General features: G+C 28.2%; 2 protein-coding genes across 3 annotated transcripts in view; both read right to left on the reverse strand.

The window, feature by feature from the left end:
- Window positions 1-4894: 4894 nt before the first annotated feature.
- LOC136088000 (histone-lysine N-methyltransferase SETMAR-like) lies at window positions 4895-5551 on the reverse strand. Its single transcript, XM_065811636.1, has one exon. The coding sequence runs from the start codon at window positions 5549-5551 to the stop codon at window positions 4895-4897; it is 657 nt and encodes a 218-aa protein (XP_065667708.1).
- An 8892-nt stretch (window positions 5552-14443) lies between these two features.
- The window catches only part of LOC100197824 (transient receptor potential cation channel subfamily M member 1), a 62136-nt gene continuing 49595 nt past the window's right edge, over window positions 14444-26984 (reverse strand). The window contains exons 11-17 of one of the 2 annotated variants that reach the window (XM_065812475.1): window positions 21180-21327; window positions 20957-21088; window positions 20624-20872; window positions 20351-20525; window positions 20133-20259; window positions 18746-18948; window positions 14444-14747 (exon numbers count right to left, since the gene is read on the reverse strand). In XM_065812475.1, coding sequence (XP_065668547.1) covers window positions 14647-14747; window positions 18746-18948; window positions 20133-20259; window positions 20351-20525; window positions 20624-20872; window positions 20957-21088; window positions 21180-21327 — 1135 coding nt within the window. In that variant the 3' untranslated portion in view covers window positions 14444-14646. Of the gene's footprint in view, window positions 14882-18745; window positions 18949-20132; window positions 20260-20350; window positions 20526-20623; window positions 20873-20956; window positions 21089-21179; window positions 21328-26984 lie in introns of both variants that reach the window. The other variant, XM_065812476.1, reaches the window with a different exon arrangement.

The raw sequence follows: 26984 nt of genomic DNA on the forward strand, positions 1-26984 counted from the left end.
TTGAAGTTGCAACACTTCAATTTATATACACTTCAAGTTGTATTTATGTAACATAAGAAGAATTTTTTTTTTAAATAGTAACTGAATGAATTTCTTACGAATTAGTTTCTTATTTAGAAAACAAAAGTGTATTTAATATTTGATTTCCTGATCCAAATTACAAATATCCATATTCTGTGCATTTAAAGAAGGGTTAAAATGTTAGTTGCTTTTAGTCCGAGAAACATATACATAAATTTCAGTGGATAATGATTTCAGAATACCTTTATGGAATTTTTTGTAAGTATTGCTTTCTTTTTGCAAAAGTTGGGGGAATACACAGTCAAGTGCAATTACTCGAGCTAGTTACGTTACCTCTTAAAAGTTATTCAAAGCTTTTGAGTAAAGATGGAGACTTACAATTACATGATTGCAATGCGTATCACAAAGTTGCTATGTTGGCAGCATCAGATTTCATCAGAACATAGGAATATCCGTCTACAAATGAACGTAATTTAGTTAACGAAGAAAGACTTAAACAGGCTAAAGAAAATCGAGAACGATTAAAGCCTATAATTGAATCTATAATATTTCTTGGTCGACAGAATACTGCTCTGCAAGGTCATCGCGATGATGGGCAGATCTTTGAAATTAATCAAAACTCTTCAGTAATTAATGATGGCAATCTTCGGGAATTGCTTCGCTTTCGAGTGAGCGCTGGTGACAACATTTTAAAAAACCATTTGAATAACTGTAATTCTAAAGCAACATGCATAAGTAAAAGTATTCAAAATGAAATAATTGAACTATGCGCTCAACAAATTCAGGACTTAATTAAAACAAGAATATTTAAAGGAAAATTTTATAGCGTTATATTTGATGAAACAACGGATACCAGTCATAGTTCTCAAATGTTGTATTAAGATATATTGATGTTAATACCTGTGAAATCCATGAAGATTTTATTGGTTTTGTAAACTGCCATACTGAAAGTTATTCTGATTTTACTTATGAACCTGTATTAACAGTAGAATTGCTAGCAAACACATTGAAAAAATTTGACTTCAATTGAAAGGATTATGTTGATATAGGTACTGACGGATGCAGCCTTATGTTAGGTGAAAATAATTGAGCAGCCACAATATTACAGAAGATTCTACATACAGAAGATACCAAAGGCAAAAGTCCATGTTACAACCATGCTTTAAACTTATCAATTTCCAAATGTTCGTCTGTGCGAGCTGTTTGAAATACAATTGGCACAATGAAAGAAGTAATATCATTTTTTAAAGCTTGCCGAAGCGAAGTAACGTTCTTAAATATATAAATAATGAAATGCTTACAAGCTTATGCGAAACGAGATGGATTGAACGACATGATTCTGTATCAAGTTTTAAATCTTGTTTAATAAATATAGTAGAAACACTTGATTTGATATCTCAGTGGAATGAGCCCTTATTTGTAATAACACTTTATTCGTTAGCCAATGTGCCAATGTGTTAAATACCACAGTCTCTTTAAGTGAAGCTCTTCAAAAAAATTACTGGATAAGGAATATACAAAAACTATTCTTAAACATACCATAAAAATGTTAAATAAAAGACGACAGAACGAAGAAAACTTAAATGCTATATTTATGACTGCATTAAAGTTACTTGAAGACTTAGGTTTAAAAATCAAGATTCCAAGAATTACAGGAAAACAAACTAATCACGCAAACCTCAATACCAACGATCTTCTAACTGACTATAGAGTCGATGTTTATTTACCGTTACTTAATAGCATACTTCTAGATTTAAAAAAATGCGGATTATTTTGTTTTCAAATTACCCCCCACCCTCCCCCTAAGGACAATGACCTGGATCCGCCACTGGTAGTAATAAATTAAGTTATTAATGCAAAAGGAATCCTTTTGCACATACTCTGTTAAAATATTGTTTACCAATTAGTCTATAATGTCATTTTGCAGTTGTAACTAGATATTTTGATAAAATATTTCGTTACTACTAGAAAGACAGAAATTCTACGCAAGTTCTAAAAAATTTCTTATTTTATTACAAATGTTTGTTTGCGTGTGCCTACAAATAAACAAGCTCTAAATTGGTGCAACTGAAACTTTCAGTCTGAAGGAAAAAAATAATATTCCCAATATTAGGTTCAATAGATTTATGTTTATTAAAAAATTAAGTTAATTAGTTTTTTAAATTTTTTTTTTTAATTTTTTTATTTAGGTGCCCCAAGAAGACCTAATGGTCTTGTCAAAAAGCACCGCGGAAGTGCATTTAACCAGGAAGTTCACGACTCCTTCCTTACCGTGACGCGAATATATGTCCAAAGCTCGTTTTGAAACTGGATCTCCTGCTAATAATGCAAGCACTTTAACAACTGTGCGCCACAGCCGCACAGATTTATGTTTAATATAATATATTTATAATGTATAAACTGGAGAATTTTTAAAATATATATATATATATATTCTTGTAAATAGTGAAGTTGTATTTGTCATTTGGCTAATATTAGTTTATCTAAATTTTTAATGTCAGTAAAAAAATTAGGATCTATAGTAAAAGAATTCCAGGTGGTCAAAAATTTTAAAAATGTAAAAGTATAGTCTAAATTCTTTGATTTTTTATTTAAAATAAGGTGCTAAAGTATATTGGTCCTAAACAATAGCATAGCAATGAATATACGTCATGATGAATGACGTATGACAAATGAATATAGGTCATATATTTTTATTGAACTGCTTGAGCAAAAAATTTTCCAAAATTTTCAAAAAATACTGAGTGATTGTTTGGCTCTTTTTTTAAAATAAAAATTATATAACCAAACCACTTTACTGAGCTGAAATGTTTCTTAATTTTTCGTTATGCGTAGATTGAAAGCTAATGTCATCTTTTTTAGTTATTGATATTAAATATAACCTGAGTATGATTCTTTATTATTCTTATTTTCTTTTTTTTTTTTTGTGGAGAATAAAATAAATATATTGTCTCAAATTGTACAACATAAAAATTGATGTCTTCAGGAGAAGAAAAATTTGTGCTTCTAGAGTTTTTTTGAAAAAGGGTGAAGAAAATCAGGATTGCAAGTTTTTTCTTGAAATATAGTAATAATGAAAAAATAGTACTTTTGTAATGGAGAATCATCATTATTTTTTATTTTTTGCCTAACTTTGCAATCTTGATCAATAATCCTATTGTTGATGATGAAGCTTTTCCACAATCTCACATTAATCAAAATGAGTCCAAAAATCTCTTAATTGATGTTGATGTTATAATACAATCTCTTGCCTTTGCTTGAACATGCCCTGACTGTGAGATGAAGTCTATTAGTCTGAATATAGATCATAAGAACAAAAAAAGGTTTGAACTCTTTGTTGCTACTCAATTGCACTGAGTGTTGATGGAACATGAAGCTCTATAGCAGTAAAAAAGTTTCAAATAAAGTTTCTGATGATTTTTTGATATAAATCTATATTTAGTAATTGCAATGCATGAAATTGGAAAAGGACATTATGTGTTTTGGAACTATTAATATCTGGCGCAAATTCCAAGCAGAAATTATATTTGAAACATGTGTATAAAGAAAAAACAGGACAGCCTGTTGTAATTAGGGACATAATCCAGCCAATGTTTATTGATTTATCTAATAAAAACATGTTAGAAAGATGCCATAAAAAAACTCAAAACAGTAAAATTTATTTTTATGCAAAAATTTGGGAATGGTGTCCAAAAGATATTGTGGTAAACTAAATTTTAATAAGAACTAATAATCCTGGTAATAAATATGTAACGTTTTGCAATCAAAAAGATAAAATTAAAAATATAGCGAAATAAGGAAGTGCAAACACTGAAAACAAATTAGAGCAAAATGAAAAAGTTAAGTTAATAAAGAAAGAGAATAACTGATGATGATATAGTTTTTAGTGATTGTAGTTTTCAAGTTTTTAGTGATTATATCTTGTAATAGAAATTTTTATTAAAATTTGAAATTAGGTTACCATGATTATTGCATTTTATAAAATACTTATTTATAATTTTAAAATTTTTCAGTTTTGTAAAAAATTAATATTAATTTCTGTATGAAACTTAAATTTTTTTTTTTTTAATGTTAATTCACCACTCCAATTCCGAGAAGGCCAATACAGGCGAGGAGGTTAAATTGTGTTATAACCCTCTCTTAACTCTATGACTCCGAAACACGAACCTTAACGAACATGGCCGCTGGCAGAGAAAAAAGTTGAAATAGTTAACTAAAGCTTACTAGCTGTTATGACCCGTAAAATGGGGGTCTTGGTAAATCTACTCCACACCTTTTCAATACTTATTTCTTATTTCAATATGTTTTTGGAAGCGGTAGGAAAACATTTATATACTAGTATAAATAATATATTTATTGTTTACTTTTTAAAGCTTTAAAATAAATTTTCTATTATAATTATATTTAAAATACTTTAGGTGTTTTGGTAGACGTTGCAAAAAAGTTCGTGCGGTTTTGCAGATCCATAAATAAATACCGATAAAAACAGTTTTAATAAAGTTTATTCTGAAAAATAGTATCCTTCAGCAAGAATAACTTTCTCCCATCGTGAAACAAGCTGGTATATTCCATTTTTATAAAAGTCTTGAGTTTGGTAGCTAAAAAATTGAATTAACTCATTTTCGAGATCTTCCTTATTTCAAAACTGTCGATTCCCCATATGATTATCCAGTGCCAAAAACAGGTGATAGTCGCTTGGCGCAAGGGCTGGTGAATACGGAGGATGAGGTAGAATCTCCCATTGTAAACGGGCTAGAGTTTCCCGCGTGATTTTTGCGGTGTGTGGTCTGGCGTTGTCCTGGTGGAATACAACACCTTTTCTGTTTGCCAAAACTACTTGTTTTTGGTGAAGAGAAACCAAAACTCTGTCCAATTAGGCTGAGTATATCTCAGGAGTAATGGTTTGTCCACTTGGTAGCAATTCATAGTGAACGATACCTGCTGTAGTCCACCATACACACAGTAAAACATTTTGTTGGTGAATGCTTGGTTTAGGAGTCATCAGTACTGGATCGTTACTGGCTAGCCAATGATATGTTCGTTTTTTGTTGCAGTACATAATCCATTTTTCGTTGCACGTCAACATTCGGTCAAAAAATGGCACTAAATTGTGGCGGGAAAGCAATGAAGAACAAATGGTTAAGCGCTGCAACTTGTTTGTTTCACTCAACTTATAAGGTACCCATTTGCTCAACTTCCTACTTTTTCCAAGTTGGTGCAAATGTAAACGAATAGTTTCATCACTCACATTAAATCTTGAGGCAAAATTCTGACATGTTTGACTGGAGTCGTGCTCGATTGCCAGCTTGATATCCTCGTTGTTTACGATGGATGGTCTTCCAGATCTTGGTTCATCTTCAAGGTTTTCATTTCCAGAAGAAAATTTTTTAAACCACTTTTGACCCGTCCGTTCTGCTATGGTACCTTCCCCAAAAGCAGCGCAAATCTTACGACAAGCTTCTGCAGCTTTGGCTTCAAGTTTGAACTCATAAAGTAAACAGGCGCGAATTATCGCATCTGACACAGCCATACTCCACTTAAGACTTTTAAATTTAAAACGCACTAATAAAACTTATGAAACACACTGATTGATTCTCCTTAAAACAAGCTTTAATTTATATGCAAAATCATCCCCCCACCACAAACAGTTTTCTTTTTTTTTTTTTTTTTTTTTTTTTTTTTTTGTTCTTTTATCTTTACAATATTGTGATTCTATCTATATAACTGATACAAATTTACAATTTTTATAAAATATATGATGGTAGGAGAAAAAATAAAATCTCACAACTTTATAGAATACAAAGAATATAACTGCAGGGTATCATTATTATTAAAAGAACGCGGGAAACTTGCAGAAGACCAGATGGTCTTGTCATCAAGAAGCCGCTTGTACTAGTAATATTTTTTGTATTTTTGTTTTTACATGTTTCTAGTTTCACAAAATATAATGGTAGTTCATTTTATATTGGATTCACATATAATAAAATGTAAGATAAAAAATAATTGATAAATGCTAGATTTTGCACACATAAATATATGATTAGGCATAAATAAAATTATTTTTGATTTATATATTTTTTATATTAATATTTGTTATTGAAGTTTTTTGGGATTTTCGCTTCAACGTTAATTTTGGCTCTAGTTTCAGTGTTAGTTTAGTGTAAGTTCATATAATTGTTTATATTTAAAACGAATTTTTTTAGTAAGATTTTCAAACAATTTTGGTTATCTAATTTTGTAATTATGGCATTTCTGGATATCAGTTTATTATAGAGATAGGGACCGCGATATGAAATTATAATTAATTCTTAATACATTATTTAGAAATAGGCAATTAGGATAAACCGCACGAACTTTTTTAGTTGTCTGATATAATATCAATAAAATATAAAAAGTTTTGAAAAAGTTTTGAGGTTTAGGCGGTAACTGGAAAAATCCTACTGGGTGTCAATTAAAACTTTCTTTTAATTTCGTTTGTGAAAAATTTAATTGAGATTTCATATGAATAATAAATGAAACACAAATAATTTAACATATTCAGCTCTTTTTTGTTTGAAAATTGTCTGCCTTCGAGGTAATGGGCAATTGTGGTTGTGCTGACGCTAATATTAAATTGTAATAATATTCTTGTTTTAATGGCCACCGTTATCAACTGACAGTCACTTTCAATCCATGTTAGTGTTTCTTTGATTGGATCATCGGTTAATTTTTTTTGTTTAAAACCACCTCTTCCAATAAAATTTAAATTTCCGCTGCGGACCCAATTGAATGCTGTCTTATATTTGACGCCTAAAGTTTGCGCCAGAGTCACCCAATCGTCGTTTCGCTCAGCACATTCGATTACTCTTCTTCTATCATTCGATGAAGATAAAACATTTCAACTTGTTCAGTTGTACGTATTTCATGTTTACAAAATGGACAAGGTGGTTCTGGTTGTTCCAGAAGTGGTTGTAAACAAATCCGGTGAAATAAATGCTTGCACGGATTCAATTTAATAACAGGCTTTCTATTCATACTGTATTGACAAATAACACAACAATCTTTTAATTCCATTACTGTATTACTGTATTGCTGGTGCATACAAATGCTAAATTTGATATTATTAACTTATTAAAATGCATGTCCAAGAAGATCTTTTACAATGACCTTTAAGCTTACATTGAATTTGCAATTACAAATCATGTATTCTCATTTACATATTACGATTTCTTAATTACAACTTTTGCTTTTCAAATTACATATTGCGATTTCTTACTTACATGTTGGATTTCTCAATTACATTTTAGACTTCTAAATTACATATTGTATTTCTCAATTACATCTTACTTTTCTTAATTACAACTTTCAAGTTCTCAAATGCATCTTTTAAAGGTGTAGAAAATTGGAAGAGATTTAAAAAATGTGTGAAAACGAAAGGATTTAAACCCACGCGAAGCACTTCAACCACTTTGGCACGCTATGAGATTATATTTTGTTTAGTAAACAAAAGACTTATTCAACTTCATAAGTCTGCCTATAAATGCTTTATAAAAATGCATATAAATCAAAATTCAGCAAATACTGCCGCAATAAAAATTTTTAGTAAAAGTAAATTTATAACAATTGATATAATTTTTAATAATTTACATAACTTGAAGTTTACGTTAGATATTTGCATAGACTTTCGTTCACACAGATAAAATACAAATCACGACGGATTGTGGTTTCAAAATAATGCCTAATAGCTTTGTAAAGTTAAAGATGCTTTTATTTCCATATTTGTTAATAAATTAACAAAAATTTTAATAGCTTTCAATTGTATGTCTATATTGAACAAACACGCCATCTGATTAATTTTTTATTTTATTTTATTAAGGTGCACCAAGAAGTCCTTCCGTCTTATCACAGAGCACCACGGCTGACTGCGGTTCTCTGTGACCATAAGGACCGTAAGGACACCTCTGTGACACCGCGCATTGATTTGGATGTTTACGCCTCCTTCCGATGAACGATGTCGCAAAACTTGCCCAGGGGTGGGGTATGAACCAAGGATCTTTTGTTTCTGAGGCAAGTGCGCTATCACCACGCCACGGCTGCTCAAATTGATTTAAAAAGCAAATTCGAAGAAAAAAATCTGTAGAAAAAACACGCTCTAGCAAACAGTGACTTGGTCAAGATTTGCGTGCGTGGGTAGCATCTAGTAACGTAACAAGAAATTATGCTTCCTCCTGCCCCCCCCACCTTTTTCGCCAAAGTTTCATTAAGGCTAAAATTGAAATTCATTATGGCCAAAAATGAAATAAAAAATCAATGATTGTTTAGCAGCTCTTATTAGCACTATGGCTCTTACGCGGCAGGGAGCCCTGTAAATAAGATTTTTTTTTACAAATTACTTTTAAGTAAGCTGTTTTTGCTAATTAGTTACTCTTACAGGTAAAAGTAATTTGGTTTTATGATGTAGTTTTATTTTACTTTGTAAAGTGTTATGTTTTTTACATATTATATTTACGTAAGTTTACTTCATAAATAACTTTTTTTACATTTAAAAGATAAATTACAATTCGATGTAAGTTTCTCACATAATTACAACCAAAATTACTTTTAAAAGTAAATACTTTGCACGACCATTAAAAGTTACATTTGTAAGTAAAAGTAAAAATGCAAATTACTTTTACTTGTAAAAATAAATTACTTTTTCAAGTAACAGTTACTCTTTTATAAAACTAAACTTAAGAAATTAAGTTTTACATGTTATATAATTTATGTAAACAAAAAATGAATTACTTTTAAATGTAAGTAAATTATATATTTTAATATGAGTTATGTAAAGTAATTTACGAATAAAAGTAATTCGCCTTTTTACAGCAAAATAAGTAAAAAAGCCTACAGGTAGACGGGCCCCAAAAACTCATGGACCCAAAAAGCCACACGCTCACATTAGTATCTGTAACTCTTAGATCAAGCCTTATCAAGCAGCAAAATAGATTTTTTTATTTCACAAGTTTATTGAAAAGAAACTGTTAAAAATAACCAAATCAGCATAAATTAGCATAAATTTTTGAAAATTATTTTAAAAACACTAGAATTTTTTTTTTTTAATTTTATAACATTTTGACATTATAGTCCATAAATACTTAAAATTTTCATTTAAGTTTGCAAAGTAGTGTTTTTTGTAAAGATTTAAGTCATACAAAATAATCAAAAGAAAATAAATAAAAAAGACAGCTAAAATATTTTATCTTAACCAAAGTAGTGTTTCTGTGTGGTCTTTGGGGTCCCTTACCAAAAAAATATATATATACATGGATCAAAAGCTCAATATTAAAATAGAGTTTTTCTTTTTTCTATTAACATTTATTTTTCTTTTGGTGTATCCTTCTAACTGTCTTCATCACTTTCATGCTCAATCTCAATATTCATCACTTTCATGCTCAATATCAATATTCATCTTCTAACTATCTTCATCACTTTCATGCTCAATAACCTTACGTTTGAGTGAGTTGTTGGTTACTGCAGCAGGTAAAAACATTATTGGTTTCTTTCCATCCACTTTACAAGATTTTTGTACATAGTGGCAAGAAGAGCATTCCTGTAGCTTTATGGCATGGCTCACACCTTCTCCACAGTTGCATTCATTTTTACACCGTAAAAATACTTCTTTTTGTTTTTCTTTGTTCCATATTTTTTCTTCCTTATCTTTTATTTCTTAATTTTTATTATCTTGAGTTACCTTCACTAAGTCCAACACATTTTTTCTTTTCATTGATCCGTGAACCTGCCTAACCCTCGTAGTAAGTTTGGAAACTTTCGGCTTAACTTTCTGTAATGTCAGTAAACCAGGAATTTTTTCAATTTGAGTGCTTTTTTTTGCTCAGCTCTTGAATCAGCTCAGTATTGGAAAGAAAAGCCAAAACTTTTCTTTCCAATACTGAGCTGAATTTTTTCTTTTATCAGGAGATTTAATAGTATATCTTTCAGGAGTTGTTGTACTGGGTGTAACACTTTTTGGGAAATCAATACATAAAGCAACTCGTGCAAACTTGTCCTGTTGCATGTCATTGACGTTTTATAATGTGGAAGTTACTCCAACACGTCTTGAAGCTTTGATTATAGATTGTCTTAGGGCCAGTTGTTCCAAATACGTCCTAAAATCGTCATAAAAGCTTCTTTATTTAGTGTATTGAAATCAGTAAAAATATATATTTTTTTCATACCACGATACTCATGATGAAGATTTTTGTTGAGTTGGTCTAAAAGCTGTGTCACACCAATGGTATCTGGTCGAGTTAAGAGTATACGCATGTTTTTTGATTGTAAAAACTTTAAGACATCAAAATTAAATCGTGAACAATGCCCATCAGAAAGCAAAACAACTGGTCGTGCAAATTTTTTTTAGTAAGACATTCATCAAACTGTTTGTACATATCTAATAACGAATTGTGATCAGATACACCATGATTGCAAGTAGTTATCAGAAGTTGCGTAATATTTGCCACAGCTTACTTTGGAGCCATTTGATTAGTTATTCCAAAGGTACAAAAGAGTACTTGACAGACACAAAGGTCCCCTACAATTACAAAGAAAGATGATACATATCATCTATTCAATCTATATTATAAATATTTATTAAAAAGGTGATTAGGCAATAACTAACTGAAAATAATACTAGAGGATGTATGGTGACGCATTCACAGTTCTTTCTGATCATTTTACAACATGTTTCTCTTTTTGCAGCAAAAACAAGACCAGCAGGAGTACCATCAACACTAAAATTGATGAACTGTGGTGTTTCGTCGTGATTAAATATTCTGCATGTATCAATATTTCCAGACCAAACTCCTGTCTCCTTTTGTGCTGCTTCAGTCATAATGCCAGCCTCAATCAGTTCTTCTGCAAGAGCGTCTAAAGGCAACCATGAAAATCAACTAGTAACTCAGTTTTGGTAGAACTATTTTTCATGAATGTAAAGTACAGTAGCAATACATTAACTAATAAAAAACTGTAGCTCGGGGTTAAATTTTAAATGAAGCTAGTGTATACTATGAAATATAATAAAAAAATCAATATTTATTTATACCAAGGTGGGAACATGCGATTTCCCTAGTGCAACTGAGAGCTCTATTTATTGACACATTTCCTTGTTGCTTGAGAGTTAAGCTTGGATTCTTAGCTTTAAAGCACATCCAAAACGATTTACCTAACCTGTGTTTGAAACAAAAAAAAATCAACTTAAAAAGCTTCTCTTACAAAGTTTCAACTCCTGGAACTACAAGCAATCTCTTTATATCTTAGCAAGTTGACTGTTACTACCTTTTAAAAATATATATAAGAAACATAAATACTTGTTTTGTCAAAGCATTTTTTGCATTTGCTGATAATGCTATGAATTTCCTGCCACCTTTCAATCTTTCATTTGTGTATTGTCAAATTTTCAGAACACCAAGGACAAGTTTTGTTAGTTCTGCTTTGTTTATGCCTTGCATTGCTCAATTTTTATTCTTAATGTATGAAACAATTGACATCTCTTCTTCTTCCGAAAGAATTGCACAGTACTGCCTTTCAAGACCATTGACTATTTTCCCATTAAGTCTACGGTTTGTTGTTTCACGATCTTTAATAAGTGAAAATTGTCTTGTTTTAATTGCAGTATGTACTCTTACATTATTTTCTTTACACCATTGAATAGCAGCTTCAAGTTGTTTGTTTTTTTCTAATATAGATTTTCTTTTAATATGTGCTTCAGCATTAGAACTTGGACTTAGCGACTTCATTTGCTGTGAGTTTTGAATTTTTTGTTGCTGTTACTAATGTTTATTTATTTGCTTACAAATAAAATAATATCGCAAATTCACATACTGTAAACTGAACTAAAACTATACTCTAAGCAGGAGCCTATAATAAAATCTCTATACAAATTCATTATCATCAAAATATAGTTACTACTACTACAAATCTACTTTAAATCATGAAATTTTGTAATATCACATATTTTTGTTACGAATAAAATAATTAATGTGGTTTTTGGGGTACCAAGCATGTGGTTTTTGTAGCGCCTTAGGTACTTGCCTAAAATTTAAGTTTGCAATCAAAGTTCTATATGAAGGGAATTTTAATACAACAAGCTATTCCAAAAAATGGGAAAGTTGCAACAAATTTCAAAAAAGTTATGAACAATTTAAGCCATGCGGTTTTTGAGGTCCACTACTAAAATATAGCGAAACTTTACTGACAAAAAACGGAAAATAAAAATACCAAAGTACTTCTAAACCCCTAGGAAGAACTTTTACCATATAAAAGCATATTAAAAAGCAAAATAAAGTTAATTATTTGTTTTGTACAAAAGATACGACAAAAGGAAAAATCATGTGGTTTTTAGGGCCCGTCTACCTGTAGTTAAAATCCTTACGCTTGCACTTTTTTTTTTTTAAATCTTTTTTTGATTTTTTAAAATACAAAACAAAGCATTTTTGAAGTTCTACAGGTATTATATACATAACTTATATAAAGATATAATAAACTACAACAAACGAAAGGAAGAGAGATTTTTAAAAAGCTTAAAATTTCTTGAAACATCAAAACACCTGTAAAGATTTGTTGCGCATATGTCATAATAGAGGTACTTATGTTATTTATGTGCTCTGGTAATGAGCAAATTACTCCGATGTTAATTACAGGTTTTTATAATATTTAAAGAAACTTTTCTTTTTTTATATAATTTTCAAAACCTTTTTACTAGCCGTAATAGTGAATCTAAACACCATTTTGGAGTCTTTAGATCAATTCCGCTCATCGACGTTAACATGAGTTTAGTTAAAATCTTTTGAAAAAGTTCCTTAATTCCTATTGATCCTAGATCTAATCGGTTCTGACGTATATTAACTCTATATAGTTTTCAAATCACAATATTTCTATCAATTTTAACCAAAAATACTAAAATTCCGACCAAGAAAGCTTATAATTAAGAAAAATTGCCAAAAAAAGATCAGAACAGATCGTATTGTTAAACTATGTTTATTTCACCTAAAAAACGTATTCATTTAAAATCTTTTTAAAATTTGGACAAGCTATTGTGATTTTAAGATTTTTTTTTTTTTTTTTCAAAAAGAAAGAATCTTCGGTCTGGGTTTTTTAGCTATAAATATTTATATCTTATGATACCGCAAAATTCATTATTATTTTTTGTTTTTGTTTTTACATAAATCACAGGCCTGATCATTTAACGGAAATATGTCGTAGTCAACAAAATATCAGACAGACGCTATAATATTTTAAAATTGCCTTAACTACACCGAGCAAGTGGTAAATTTAAAACTTCGAGTTTAGCTTTGCTATAACTCTCCCCTCTCTGTTTGCTAAAATTACGTCATCTTCTTAGTTCCACCATTTGTATAGTGCTATGTACAAACGTCTGTAAGTGTAAACGTCTTTAGCATAAGTTGAGTTTGTTGGGGACGTATATTGAACAATCGTGTATAATATATTTATAATATGAGAAAACTTTAGAACTTTATTTTAACAATCAGAATTTTTTTTTGCTATATAAATACTTTTTGCCATGAATATATAAGACAAGATTACAAAACTTCAAAAATTTATTACATGCATGGAAAGACTTAAACCACTGAAACGAAACCACCGACTAAATAAGCGCGAATTTCATAAGTGCAAACTGGCATAAGTGGGAACTTGCATAAGTGCAAAGCAGTCGCAAAAATTGGCATATATTTGAACCAGCATAAGCGCACCAAAAGAATTTGCAAAGATTGGCATAAGTGCAAACTGTCATAAGTGTGAAACAATTGCTAAAACTTGCACAAGATCGAAAAGGCGTAAGTGCGCTAAAAAAATTTGCAAATATTGGCATAAAAGCACCAAAAGAATTTGCAAACATTGGTATAAGTGCAAAGCAGTTGCAAAAACTGGCATAAGTGTGCCAATAAAATTAGCAAACATTGAAAAAAAAAAACATTAAGAAAATCTTTTGCAAGCTCTACGTATGCGGACAAGGTGCGCATATTAATTTTTTTTCGCTCTTAAAGCGACTTTTTTGCATGAATTTACTTTACACTCAAATACCGAAGTAAAGAAGAAATTAGAATATAAATGATCGGCGTGGAATAGACAAGTATAGAAAAGTCGGTGTTGAGAGAGGGTTAAAACCACAATTAAGTAGCCTCCTATTATGTAGTGGTCTTCTCGATCTTAGGTAGATGAATTAACATATATATATATATATATACATATATATATATATATATATATATATATATATATATATATATATATGTATATATATATATATATATATATATATATATATATATATATATATATATATGTTTCAAGATACTGAGAAAAATTTAAGGTTTTTTGTTTCAGGATTACACTTTTTTGTTCCTTTAATTGTTGGATAGTTAAAAACTAAAAAGGAAAACTAAAACAATTTTTAAAATTGATTTAAAATGATAAAAAGCTGATAAAAATGTTTGTTACATTTTTTATTAATATATTTATTTATTTGACAACAATATTTACAAATCATAAGTTAAAAGAAACTTTAAAAACGTTTATTAATAATAATATTTGCTTCGTAATTTTTAACTATAAAAAAAGGTTTTAAAAAAGCTAAAAAAACCGCAACTATTGCTAATTGTCGCCAATTTCTTCTTGCTGTCTTAAAAGAAACAATTTGCATTCGTTTTCAAACTCATTCACTTCATCAAGTTCTTTTTCTGTCAACTTACGTTCTGAAATAAAAATATACGACATATATTGGAAGGGTAAATGAGGATGGAGGGGGAGGAGGTCTTGACAAGTTGTTGACAAGGGAAAGGGAGGTAAAAATTGCCAAAAAATTGTTGACATAATTAACCGACAGCTCCTAAAGAAAAACAGATAGGTGATATTCCTAAATGTTTAAAAACGTTAAAAACTGAATTATTTGTTGATACTTACTAACGCGTACGCAATGCTTTTCTTAAACTTTATTGCTTTGTAGTAAAAAAAATAAATAAAAAAATGCTCAATTTAAGATTATAATAAGATTTTGTAAAACACATTTTTCCAGATAGACCTGAAACAAAACAAATTAAATTCAGACGCATCTAGATAGAAACCAATTAAATACAGACACATCTAAAATAAAACAAATTAAGTAGTAATGTGAAAAACAAGGTTAAAACAATAAACTACCATTTCTTTGTTTTGCTTTGCTAACCATTTTTTTTTAGCTTTTTTTTTTTTTAATACTGTTTTAAATAAACATCCTAAAAATTAATCATAAAGGTTTTTTGTAAGTTGTTTTAATTTTTCAGCCTTTTTTATGTGTAAATGACCATCTTTTTCATAATTTTTTCTCTTTCAAAAATGAGGTTTAATCTCAAATTACACACTTTAAAACTTAATTTGTTTCTGGAAGAAACAAATTGAGGCTTAAAACAATCAAGATAAAAATTGTAAAAACCGCTTTAAAAGTAGAATCAAGAATAATTTAGTAGCTTCTCGTAGAGTACCCACAAACAAGACGGTGTAAAAGCGGACACTTATCAGGAAAACTTAATTTCTTAACTAAAAAATAAAAATTATTTTGCAAATTATATTGGTTATTATTTATCTTATAACAACATTTAGTATTAAAAAATATTTGAAAACTATTTGGTATTATAAAATATTTAATTGAATTTTTTCAGTGTGTGGAAAACTACAAAAATCAAAACAAAATTATTAAAATGATTGTTTTAATAACATATTTAGGGTAATGAGGAGCAATCCTTATAAAATACGAGTTGCAAAACTGCAGTGGTTTGGTCACCAGAGACCATTTATTGACAACGCCTAACCTTCCTTCTTTTGCGCCGGGGAAAATTGAGATATTTTTTTGATGCTTTTCTTTTAATTTAAATCAAATAAATAATAAAAAACAAAACAGATTTTTAAGAGGTTTAGCAAGATAAACATTTATATAATATAGTATGATACAGCTAATAGGAATATAAAAATAATACAATATAATATAATACAGCTAATAGTAATATATAATATATAATCAAACAAATATAATACATAATCAAACTGCCAATAGTCAACCATATAAACAAACACACTGTCACTTGTCACATAATACACATATTGCTTCACCAGTATTTTGAAATAAAAAACTGTCCTAATGAGCCCAAGTTGTACATTTTAAACATTGACTCCACTTCTCTCCGTTTGCCGCTTTACTCCATAATCTTTTACAAGTATAACATTCCCAGTCTTCAACACTTAAACTTTTAAACTTTACCCTTTCCTAATGCCCATTTATTTTCTATTTTTTGTTCTTTTAACTTTTTTGATTTGTCAGAGGATTCAAATAGTGATTTTCTGTCATGTAATGTTGTTATTATCTGTGATTCTTCTCCCTTTCTTGGTGGTAAAGTGAACTTTGAAAAAGCTAAAATATTAGAAAAGCAGGGTGTTAATATATTAAAATCATTAGGGTGTTAATATATTAAAATCAATTTTCTGAACATCCAGACGACCATGGTAATAAGGTGCTTGAATTAACTTGTGATTCAACTTTATCAGGTTTATGTAAGACGGCATAAGAGCTTTTTTCATTATTAAACTCAATCTGGAATTATGTCCCAACACAAAGAATAAACTTTAGATGTACAAAAGCCAGAACAGACAACTTTTACAGATTATGCTTTAAAAAATATACCTCCAAGTTGATCATTTGTTATTTTTCGTCCAGGATGCTTATGCAACCATGATCCACATTCTATATTATAAAAAAAGTTTTATGCAGTTTAAAAAAAGCTTCGATGAAGTGGCTGCAACTAATGAGAGTTATGAGGAGGTAAGGTTATAATAATTATTCCATTTTCCTTTGCAAAATCTAACAAATTAACGCTTTTTGTATGTATTTTATGCCCATATTAAAATTAAAAGAATTTTATTTTTGATAGAAACTCTAGTGTGTGTAAAATGTCTTATTCATTCTATAAACAGATCAGTTGTAATCCAGCCATTCTTAAAACATCCTCCAAATGGTTCAAGTGGGAGCATGATCTATGAGCTCTAATTTCATAAGATTTTTCTTATTTATAAATTATCATCAATGGTGGAATAAATTGTCCAGTCACATTCATAGCACAAATAAAAGTTGTCGTTACACCCCGTTCACCACTAGTTACAAAAAAAACACAATTCCTTTTGGAAGACAACTCATTGAATGAAACATATGGACAATCCAAAATAAACTGAATCCATTTCTTTTATGTACTTAACAAATTGATTTTCAGTATCATCTGGCAATACAATACTTTTTTTAAATAAACCAAGTGATATTTTATGTATATTATTAGAGTCAAAACTGTTTAATTTTCTTTAAATCCTTCTGTGTAAAGCATCTTTATTTATATTAAATGTCAAAGCTGATTTTCTCAATGACATTTCTTTTAATTTCACAGAGTTGATTGCCAATAACATGCTCTGCTGAAAAAAATTCCCACGAATAATTTTTCTCTTAAAGTTTTTAACCATGTTTAACTATCTAAATTATATATATATATATATATATATATATATATATATATATATATATATATATATATATATATATAGTATATATATATGTGTATATATATATGTGTATATATGTGTGTATATATATATATATGTATGTATATATATATGTATATATCTAGGTATATATATATATGTATATATATGTGTATATATATATATATATATATATATATATATATATATATATATATATATATATATATATATATATATATACACACACACATATGCATGTACTGATTACAATAGGAATCATCTCTTGTATAAAATGTAAACATATCATATAAATATAATAAATATGAGTAAACCAAATATAAAACATAATTCTATGTTGGATAACAACTAAACATAGCAAATAATAAAATACAAAGTATGTAAATCTACAGTATGTAAATATTAATATTTATAAATATTAGAACAAATATTAATATAAACAAATATTTATTATGTTTCCTGTTCTAATGTAAAACATTAAATAAACATGGTTGATATCGGCAAAATAAACACTGTGAGATCAAAAAATATTACAAAAAATTAAAACAACAACACATCAAAATTTGTAGTTGTCATTTAGCCAAGAGTTGAAATGGTTTTCCCTCTCTTCATCTTTTTTATTTCAATGTAACTCAAAATACTTTTTGTAAGACTAAATGATTTTAGACAACTAAACTTTTAAAAATCTTTAAAACAATGAACTTTGAAATTTGGAATCATTTTAAATGCAATCTGTCTCATTTTGCTCCGTAGTCTCATTTTGCTCCGCTGTATCATTTTGTCCTGCCTTATCCTAGGTTAAACATGTCGTAACCCTAAAAATCAAACTTTATTTTGGAAACTAGGATCTCAACATAAAAGGTTTAAAAAGGCAATTTAAAAAAAAAGGAAGCCATTTTCTTGGAAATTTTCTGCTGATTCTAAAAATAGTTTTGATTTCAAAATAGTTTTAATTTGATAATAGCTAATTCCAAAAATAGATTTAAAAAATTTTATTCAAATAAGTTATAACGGAAACATTTCCAGTGTATTGCTTTAGTGATACACTGAGAAAATATCATCAATACATAAGGTCAATTATTATGATTTTTATCATTGATAAAAAAGATCAATTACCATTATTGTTATCCCCAAATGCCAATTATCGTAGTTATTTAGGGCAATTAAAACTAAATACCTGTAAAGAGAAATTCGTTTTCTTCTTGTTGACAAGCTTGGTAAAAAAACATATCTGTCAAATATTTCCCCAACATATATATATGACATAAAAGTATAAATGGAGGAATAAGTGGTGGTCGGTTAGCATACTCTAGTACCAACTTGTAACGTTCAAACTTCCAAATTGTATCAGCATTTGACTGCACTTCTTCAAAAGTATTGCTAAAAGGTAATTAACTAAGGTAAAAATGAAACAATAAAAAATAAATAAAAGCTAACCAAAAAAAAAGTTGAAAAAAAGGCGATACACACTTTTATTTTTATTCATCATAAAAAAGTAATAATACAACAAAAAATATTTAGTATTTAAATATACTTTTGAAAAAACAACATTTATGATATTATACACAAATGCATACATATTTCCGCATATTTAAAATGCTATACACAAATATTTGTGTATAATATTATAAATACTTGTATGAGTATTAAAGGAAAAAAGTAATTTTATTATGTTTCTTAAAGTTTCCTGGAAGTTTATAACATTAACATTGTAGAAACATGTATGTGTTCAAATACATATATGCTTCCACAGTAGGGAAACAAAATAAAATAACTTTTTTTCATTAATATTAAAATTAAGTCAAACTTTTATTTGAAAAATTCCTGCTTAAATAATTAAAAATAATAAACTTGTTTACATATTTTAAAACTTGTTTACATATTTTAAAACTTTATATTTTAAAACTTTAACTCTATTTTCTTAGAAATATTGTGAATGCTAACTTCTATTTTACATTAGTATTGTATAAGTGTACATAACATTCATATTGTGTAACATATTTTATACTATTAATATTTGTGTACATTAGCATTTGAATTGTGTATATTAACATGCAATAAAGATGCAACCAGTTAATAAAAAACTTATCTATTGATGTATGGTTGTAAATACATTGTCTCAAATACATACATACAAGTCCCAAATATATTGTTAAATATGTACAGGTACAAAATATCTCAATTACTCTTAATTTATCCCAATTACTATACCAAAAAAAAAAATTTTTTTGAATGACAATCAGAAAGTGATCACTAGCTTTTTTAACTGCTAATTTTGCTAGGTTTAAGCTAGCTCAAACCAAGTTCACTAGCTCAAACCAAGTTCACTAGCTAGTGAACTAGGTTCAAGCTAGCTTAAACCTAGTTCACTAGCTTTTTTAATTTTGCTAGGTTAAGCAATCATAAAAATATTTTCAATGAAAAAAAAAGGCACATTAAAGTGCATAAAATTCCAGAAAAACCATACAAATTAGTTACAATGCATAGCCAGCCTTATTTCTATTTTATAAGGTAATAACTTATTAACAAGTTACATAAGTGTTTAACAAATAAAGTATATTTACTTAAATATTGCTATTAAAAGATTTAGGAGCAAAACATTTGCAACCAACAGGTAACATCCCAAAAGAATCCAAGCAAAAAATTCAGAATAATTGTTTATTTCAGGTGTTCCAAAGCGTGTTACATTACCTTATAAATTAAAAAGATTTTAAAACTTGTAAACAAAATGTTCAAATTATTTGAATAAATAAATTTTTATTACACAATAACAACAACTAACTTTGTACATCTCGCTCAACAAATAATTCACCATATATGTTGAAATAAGGATGAAAGAATACATCTATAATCATATTAAATCCGGCTTCTTGTGGTACTAAAATGGATATCACAGAAATACCATATGCAAGAAGAAAAACAAATAGTATCAGCAAAAAGTTTACCATGTCTTTAAACTAAAAAAGTAAACACAAAAAACATAATAACATTTTATACATCTGAACTCATTAAATTCATTAAACCCAAAATTTTTAATTAAAAAAAAAAAAGAAACCATTTTGGATATCATAATAACATAAGGACCCAATGCAATATCCACATAATAAACATTCAACAATCGTATCACCCACATGCCTGCATCTATGGCATACAAAACCTGTGCAACAGGTAATGCTTTTTGATTGAATCGAAGAGCAAATGCAAGATAAAATACTAGAAGTGCTGCTGCATCCAGCCTATTCCAATAACTTGACCACCAATTATATACCTTTCGTTTGGCTGAAAATGCTTTGTCATGTATAACCTTAAGTTGAATGAAAAATTATCTTTAATAAAAATCATAGTAGAAAGTTACTTTTTTTGGTTCATACTTTTAAAAAATTCATACTTGTCGTAACTCTTCAATTGTTAATGAACCAATGTATAAGACCAAAATCCATTCTGTATTAGATGGCGTTGTAGTGTCTTTTATAAGCATTGCAACATATCCAAAGATGATCAAAAAAATCAAATAGCCAAACTATATTCGATATAGTATGTCATAAAATTTCTTTTGTTTATAATTTATGAGTAGACAATAAAATTTATGAATGCAATAAAAAAAATCTTACTAAATGTGACATAAACTTTATAACAGGAACTTTAAAATAAAAACTCCAAATTTTTTTGAAAATAGGCACTTTTATTTCTGTTAGTTCTTTTGATTTCAAAGTTGTATCATTAAATATATAGATGTTTTTGATTAACTGATTAGAATCCCTAGGAATATAAAAAACTGAATAAAAATCTATAATTAGACAAATAAGCTTAGTAAAAAAATATCTTAATTAAATACTATGATTTTAAGTAATATTACTTGATTTAAAAAAAAGATTTTCAGACAAGTAAATTAAACCTTCACAAGTAAATAATAACATAACATTAAACATATAGTATAATTGAATTAGTGAGAAGAACAGTACTCGTCCATTTTTTTTCTTTGCACTTTTTTTCATAATTTCATTTAACTTAGATCAATCTCTCTATATACTACAAAAATAATACTAGCCTATCTTTCTTTCATTATTTTTTGGCATAAAGTAGATTGATAAATAGTTTATTAACTAAAACTGTTCAAAACTTAAACATTGATTATCTCCAAATGAAAATATTTGACCGATTTCACCAATTCAATTATTATAAATTAAAGTAAATATTAATGTATAATATAATTATTACATATGTCAAGTAATTTTATTTATAAATCAAGATATTTTTATGCATTATTTAGGTAGATAAATTCACCTCAAGATTGTAATAACCTGAGCAGCACACTATGTTGAGCCAACAAAAATAACGTCTGAATTGTTGGGCCAGCATTGCCCCTACATTGGTACATGTTGGGCCAATGTAGGGGCAATGCTGGTCCTACATTGGCCCAACAAGCGTTGTTTGGGAAGAATCTTACTCAATATTTTAGTAAGAACCTTATTACAATCTGTAATAAGGTTCTTATGAATACAAACTATAGACACAAAAACTACAAGTTTTACAATGCTTGCGTGTGGTCAAATATATTATTGAAGGTTTAGGTTAGCATGGTAATAATATATAACACAAATATGTGGTAATAATAGTTAAACATTCTATTTTTTCTTTATTATTATTCTTATTATATTTCTGATGTTAATCTTGACACTTTAATAAATGTCAAGGTTTAAGTCAATATTTTAAAAATTAATGTTAGCTGAATATATACTAGGGTGTCCCAAAAAATAACATTTTTGAAAAATATATGCAGAGACCCCCTTAATGTGTTCTATCTAATACAAAAACACAAGATTTAAAGTTTTTTTTGAATAATAAATATTTTAAGGGGTCCCTCAAGACCCTCAAATATTCAATGGGTCCCTAATATTTTCAAAAAAAAAATTGTTTTTTAAAAGTATGTCAACCTGGTACTCAAATGAAGCAAAATTATATAAAAATTTCAAAAATAATATTTAATTTGGAAAAATTTTAACTTATTTATCAAAATTGTCATAAAAATACGTAAAAAATGCATTTGTTTGTTTCTTGTTAAAAAACATAATTTTTCATGTAATAAAACCAAAAATAATAATTCTATATTTGAAATCTATACTATTTTTAAAATTTTTATATAATTTCGCTTCATTTGAGTACCAGATTGACATATTTTTGAAAAATTTTTTTGTTGAAAATATTAAGGATCCATTAAATATTCGAGGATCTTGAGGGACCCCTTAAAATATTTTTTATTCAAAAAAATTTTAAATCTAGTGTTTTTGTATTAGATAGAACACATTAAGGGGGTCTCTGCATATATTTTTCGAAAATGTTGTTTTTTGGAACACCCTAATATATACTGTGCCCATCTGTTCTGATTAATTTTTCCTAAACCCACAGTATCATACTACTGTGGATTTAGGACAGCATACTTACTAGTGTACATACTTAATATACTGTGAATACTAGCATAGTAGTAAAATCCACAGTAGCCATAAACCTACAGATTAAAACATTGAAGGTTTGGTTTTGGGTAGGGAGCATCTATTAAGGACAACTAGTCTGGTATATACAGTGTCCTCAAAAAAAAAAGAAGCACCATGATTTTTATTAAAAAAACTATAAAACTCAATGTTGTGTCACTTATTTTTCAAATTAATTTCTTGAATATAAAATTAGAACTACTATTGCATTATATCCTTTAAAATAAAAAAAAAGTTAACTATTGAAATTCAAATAAACTTCAGAACTGATAAAATTTAAATGAAAAAAAACTTCAATGAAAAAAATGTATACATTTTTTTAAATAATGTAAAATTGATTGTAGCATAAATTTTTTTTAATTTTTGTTTTCTAATGTTAGGTACTTCATTTATTTACCCTATTTTAATAGTTATAGAAAAAGTAGTTAATGCTGTGCTAGACAAATCCAGTGAGTGTGATGTTGCACACACTATAACAGCAGTTATGCTTGATTGCTTCTCAGCCAGCAATCAAGAGCTCTTTTAAAACAATTTACTGATTTTCCTGTTACAACTTCATTTGGAAGTAAGTTCCATGTATTTGCGATTGTGTTAAAAAGAAAATATTCCCTTAAAGGATGTTTTGTGAATTCTTTATGGTATTTCAAGCAATGCCCTCTTTAACAATTTTTAACAAGTGGAAATCATTTTTTTATGTTTGTCTTGTCAAAACCATGCATAAGTTTGTATAATGCTATCAAATCTCCCCTTTTTCTTCTCTCAGTTAAGGTTGTTAAGCCTAAAGCAATAAGTCGATCATTATATTTGAGAAGGCTAACTGATGAAACAATTTTAGTTGCTCTGTGTTGTATTTTTTCAATCACATTACAATCTTTTTTCATATAAGGAGACCAAACTGGAATTGCAAATTCAAGAAGTGGACATATGAATGTTAAATAAAGAGATTTCATAAGTTGAAATTCAAAACTTGGAAACAATTTCTTTATTCATCCCAGTATTTGATTTGCATTCCTGATTGTCATAGTTACTTGATCTTTCCATTTAAGATTTGTAGAAAATAACTCCAAGATCTCATTCAGACTTAGAATCATGAAGATGTATGCCATTAATGAAAAGTGGATAATTTTTATTAGCTGAGCCATAATGCATCACAACACACTTGTTTATGTTGAATTTCAGCAACCAGTACTAATCAATCAATACCATAAGCTCTTAGTTTTAATAACAATCTGTTATGAGCAACTGTATCAAACACCTTTGCAAAATCTAGTAGAACAACATCAATTGGTGTACGATTTTCGATGTTTAATGTTATAAAATCAATCATTTCCAATAGATTTGTTGTGCATGATTTATTCTTTATGAATTTGTGTTGATGCGCTGTTGGCAAATTATTTTTGTAAAAATAAGTTTCAATTTTGTTAAAAAAAATAATACCTTCTAGTATTTTCCACACAATTGAAGTGAGGGAAACTGGTCTATAATTAGCTGCAACTGCTTTGTCATCTTTTTTAAAAAAGGAGTTATATTTGCAGATCTAAATTGAATTAGAAGTTGGCTTGAAGCTAATGATTCTCTGAAGATTAATGTTAAAGGAAGTACAAATGCCTCTGAAGCATACTTTAGCATGACAGGATGGAGTTTATCAGGGCCAAAGGCTTTATTTTCGCTAAGACTCTGAAGCCTCTTCAAAACATCATTATAATTGATTTTGTCAGGAAATAGATCAGACATATTTGTAGCACAACCGCTAATTTTTGACTCAAACATAGGAAGAGCACCATCAGGTTCAACAACAAATACATCTTGAAAACATTTGTTTAAAATATTAGTAATTTTAACTTGATCATGTGAAATTTGTCCATCACCTTTTCATAAAGCTTTTATTGAATCTTTTACCACTAACTGATTATTAATATATTTATATAGCAATTTTGGATTTTGCTTTGTTTTTTTAAGTCTTGTTCATAATTCATTCGAGAAACCTTTACTTCAGTTTTTACAATCCAACAGTATTTTATAACCTTTGCTCAAATTAGCATCTTCACATGTTCAAGCACAGTTTCTATATCTCAAATATTTCTATTTCCTAATCAGGAATTTAAGTTCTTTATTTATCTAAGGAGTTTCCGTACTTCTTATTTGTGAAATATCAATAAATGGTAATAAATAAGTGGTAATAAATTGCTTGCAATGTTAGAACAATGAATCAACTCATTATACATATCCTGAACTGGTATATTTTTGTACAGTTATACCCAGTCAACATTTGAAATAAATTGAGAAATTTTTTCATAATTCGCTTTTGTAAACAAATTTATAACAGTTCACAGGTAGAAGTTTGATTTTATTTTTAAGAAAGTAATTAAAAAATATTACCAAATGTTCTTTAGTGATATTATCAAGCACAAACTATTATCTATTACACACACATTTCCAGATTCAGTCGTAAAAATCAAATCCAATATATTAACTGCCAATTTATTTGAGAATTGAAAAGTTGGAGTATTGATATGCTGATATAGAAAAGTGTCATTTAATGTGTTACTGAAGATATGTTCAATCTCTGAATTGTGATTAATGGAAGATACATTTCCATTAGACCAATTTATTAAGGAAAAATTAAAATGTTTACAACTAAATATTTATCTTTACCAAAAAACAATACAAATCAGACTTGTTCAGTTTTGCTCTGACTATACTGAATATTGTTAAGCTCATATGAATCAATCAAACATTTTACATAAAGACATAAACCGCCTCCTCTTCGACCATCACATCTAACTTTTCTATAAATGTTATACCCCTGAATATTGACCAATTAGATATGGACGATTTGTATTGACAACAACCATAAATTCATCAAATTTATTTTCTAAAGATGTTGCATTTACATACATGCACTTCCAAAAAATATTATTTTCTATGTTTTGATAGAACTCTTTATCTAAATTATATTTTTTTTTGAATTTTTTGATTTGATTTTGACGGATTCCATATCGAAAGGGAGAGTTAGAATTCAATTCTTCTCTCTTATCTAAGTCGATAATGCAACTGCCTGTCTGCTTCAATTAAATCTGGACTTACATATACTGATTTATGAGCCTCGCTATTTCTCAAGTTAAAAGTATTGGATTTCGTAGACTTGGTTCACTAAGTTCAACAAGAATAGGACCAGGTTTTGTTGAATCTTTAGAATGCAACCTTCTCATATATACTGGGTTCACTTCAGCTTTATTATTAAAAGACAAAATACTTTTAATTGCAAGTTCATCTTCTGTTTTTTTTTTTCAAGAAATATTTCTTTTTTTAACTTTAAAGACAATATTTTTCTTTAGTTTCTCTTTCTTGTTTAACTTTTTGATTGTTACATTTTCAACCACTCAACTGTTCAACAGTTCAACTGTTAAACTGGCTTTTTTAAAACTTTACTCCCATTTTTTACTATCTGAACCCAATCATTTCAAATACCAGAAGATTTCAATTTATCATTTGCTGCATTCAAGTCAGATCTCAATTTGCTAATTTCACACAAATTTTGTTTGTCATTTTGTTCTAAACTTTTATATTGATCAGAGATTGTGAGAATTTTCCACACCAATCATGTAATAGTTTAGCTGCATTTGAATGATTGCCTGGACCAAAAACAAGCCAGTTTTTTTCCAGTAAAATAAGCATTCATTCTATGACATTTCTTTATCTGGTTGGAGAGCTACCACTCTAAATACCAGCGGATTACCTCCTGGGCGTGAATTTTTATATTATATATTATTTTATATCTTATTACACAGGGATCAAAAAGTTTCAGTTTTTTCCATTTTTAATAATCAAAATTAAAAAGAAATTTAAAAAAGGGAGGTGTGTCCCCTATTTAACTACATGTCAAAAAAGAACTTTTTCAAAATTATGTTTTATATTTAAGATTAT

The sequence above is a fragment of the Hydra vulgaris genome, chromosome 12, assembly GCF_038396675.1.
Source record: "Hydra vulgaris chromosome 12, alternate assembly HydraT2T_AEP".
Lineage (NCBI taxonomy): Eukaryota > Metazoa > Cnidaria > Hydrozoa > Anthoathecata > Hydridae > Hydra > Hydra vulgaris.

What these genes read in the sequence shown, in the direction of transcription:
- LOC136088000 (XM_065811636.1), bottom strand. Translation starts at nt 5,551, where the DNA reads ATGGCTGTGTCAGATGCGATAATTCGCGCCTGTTTACTTTATGAGTTC.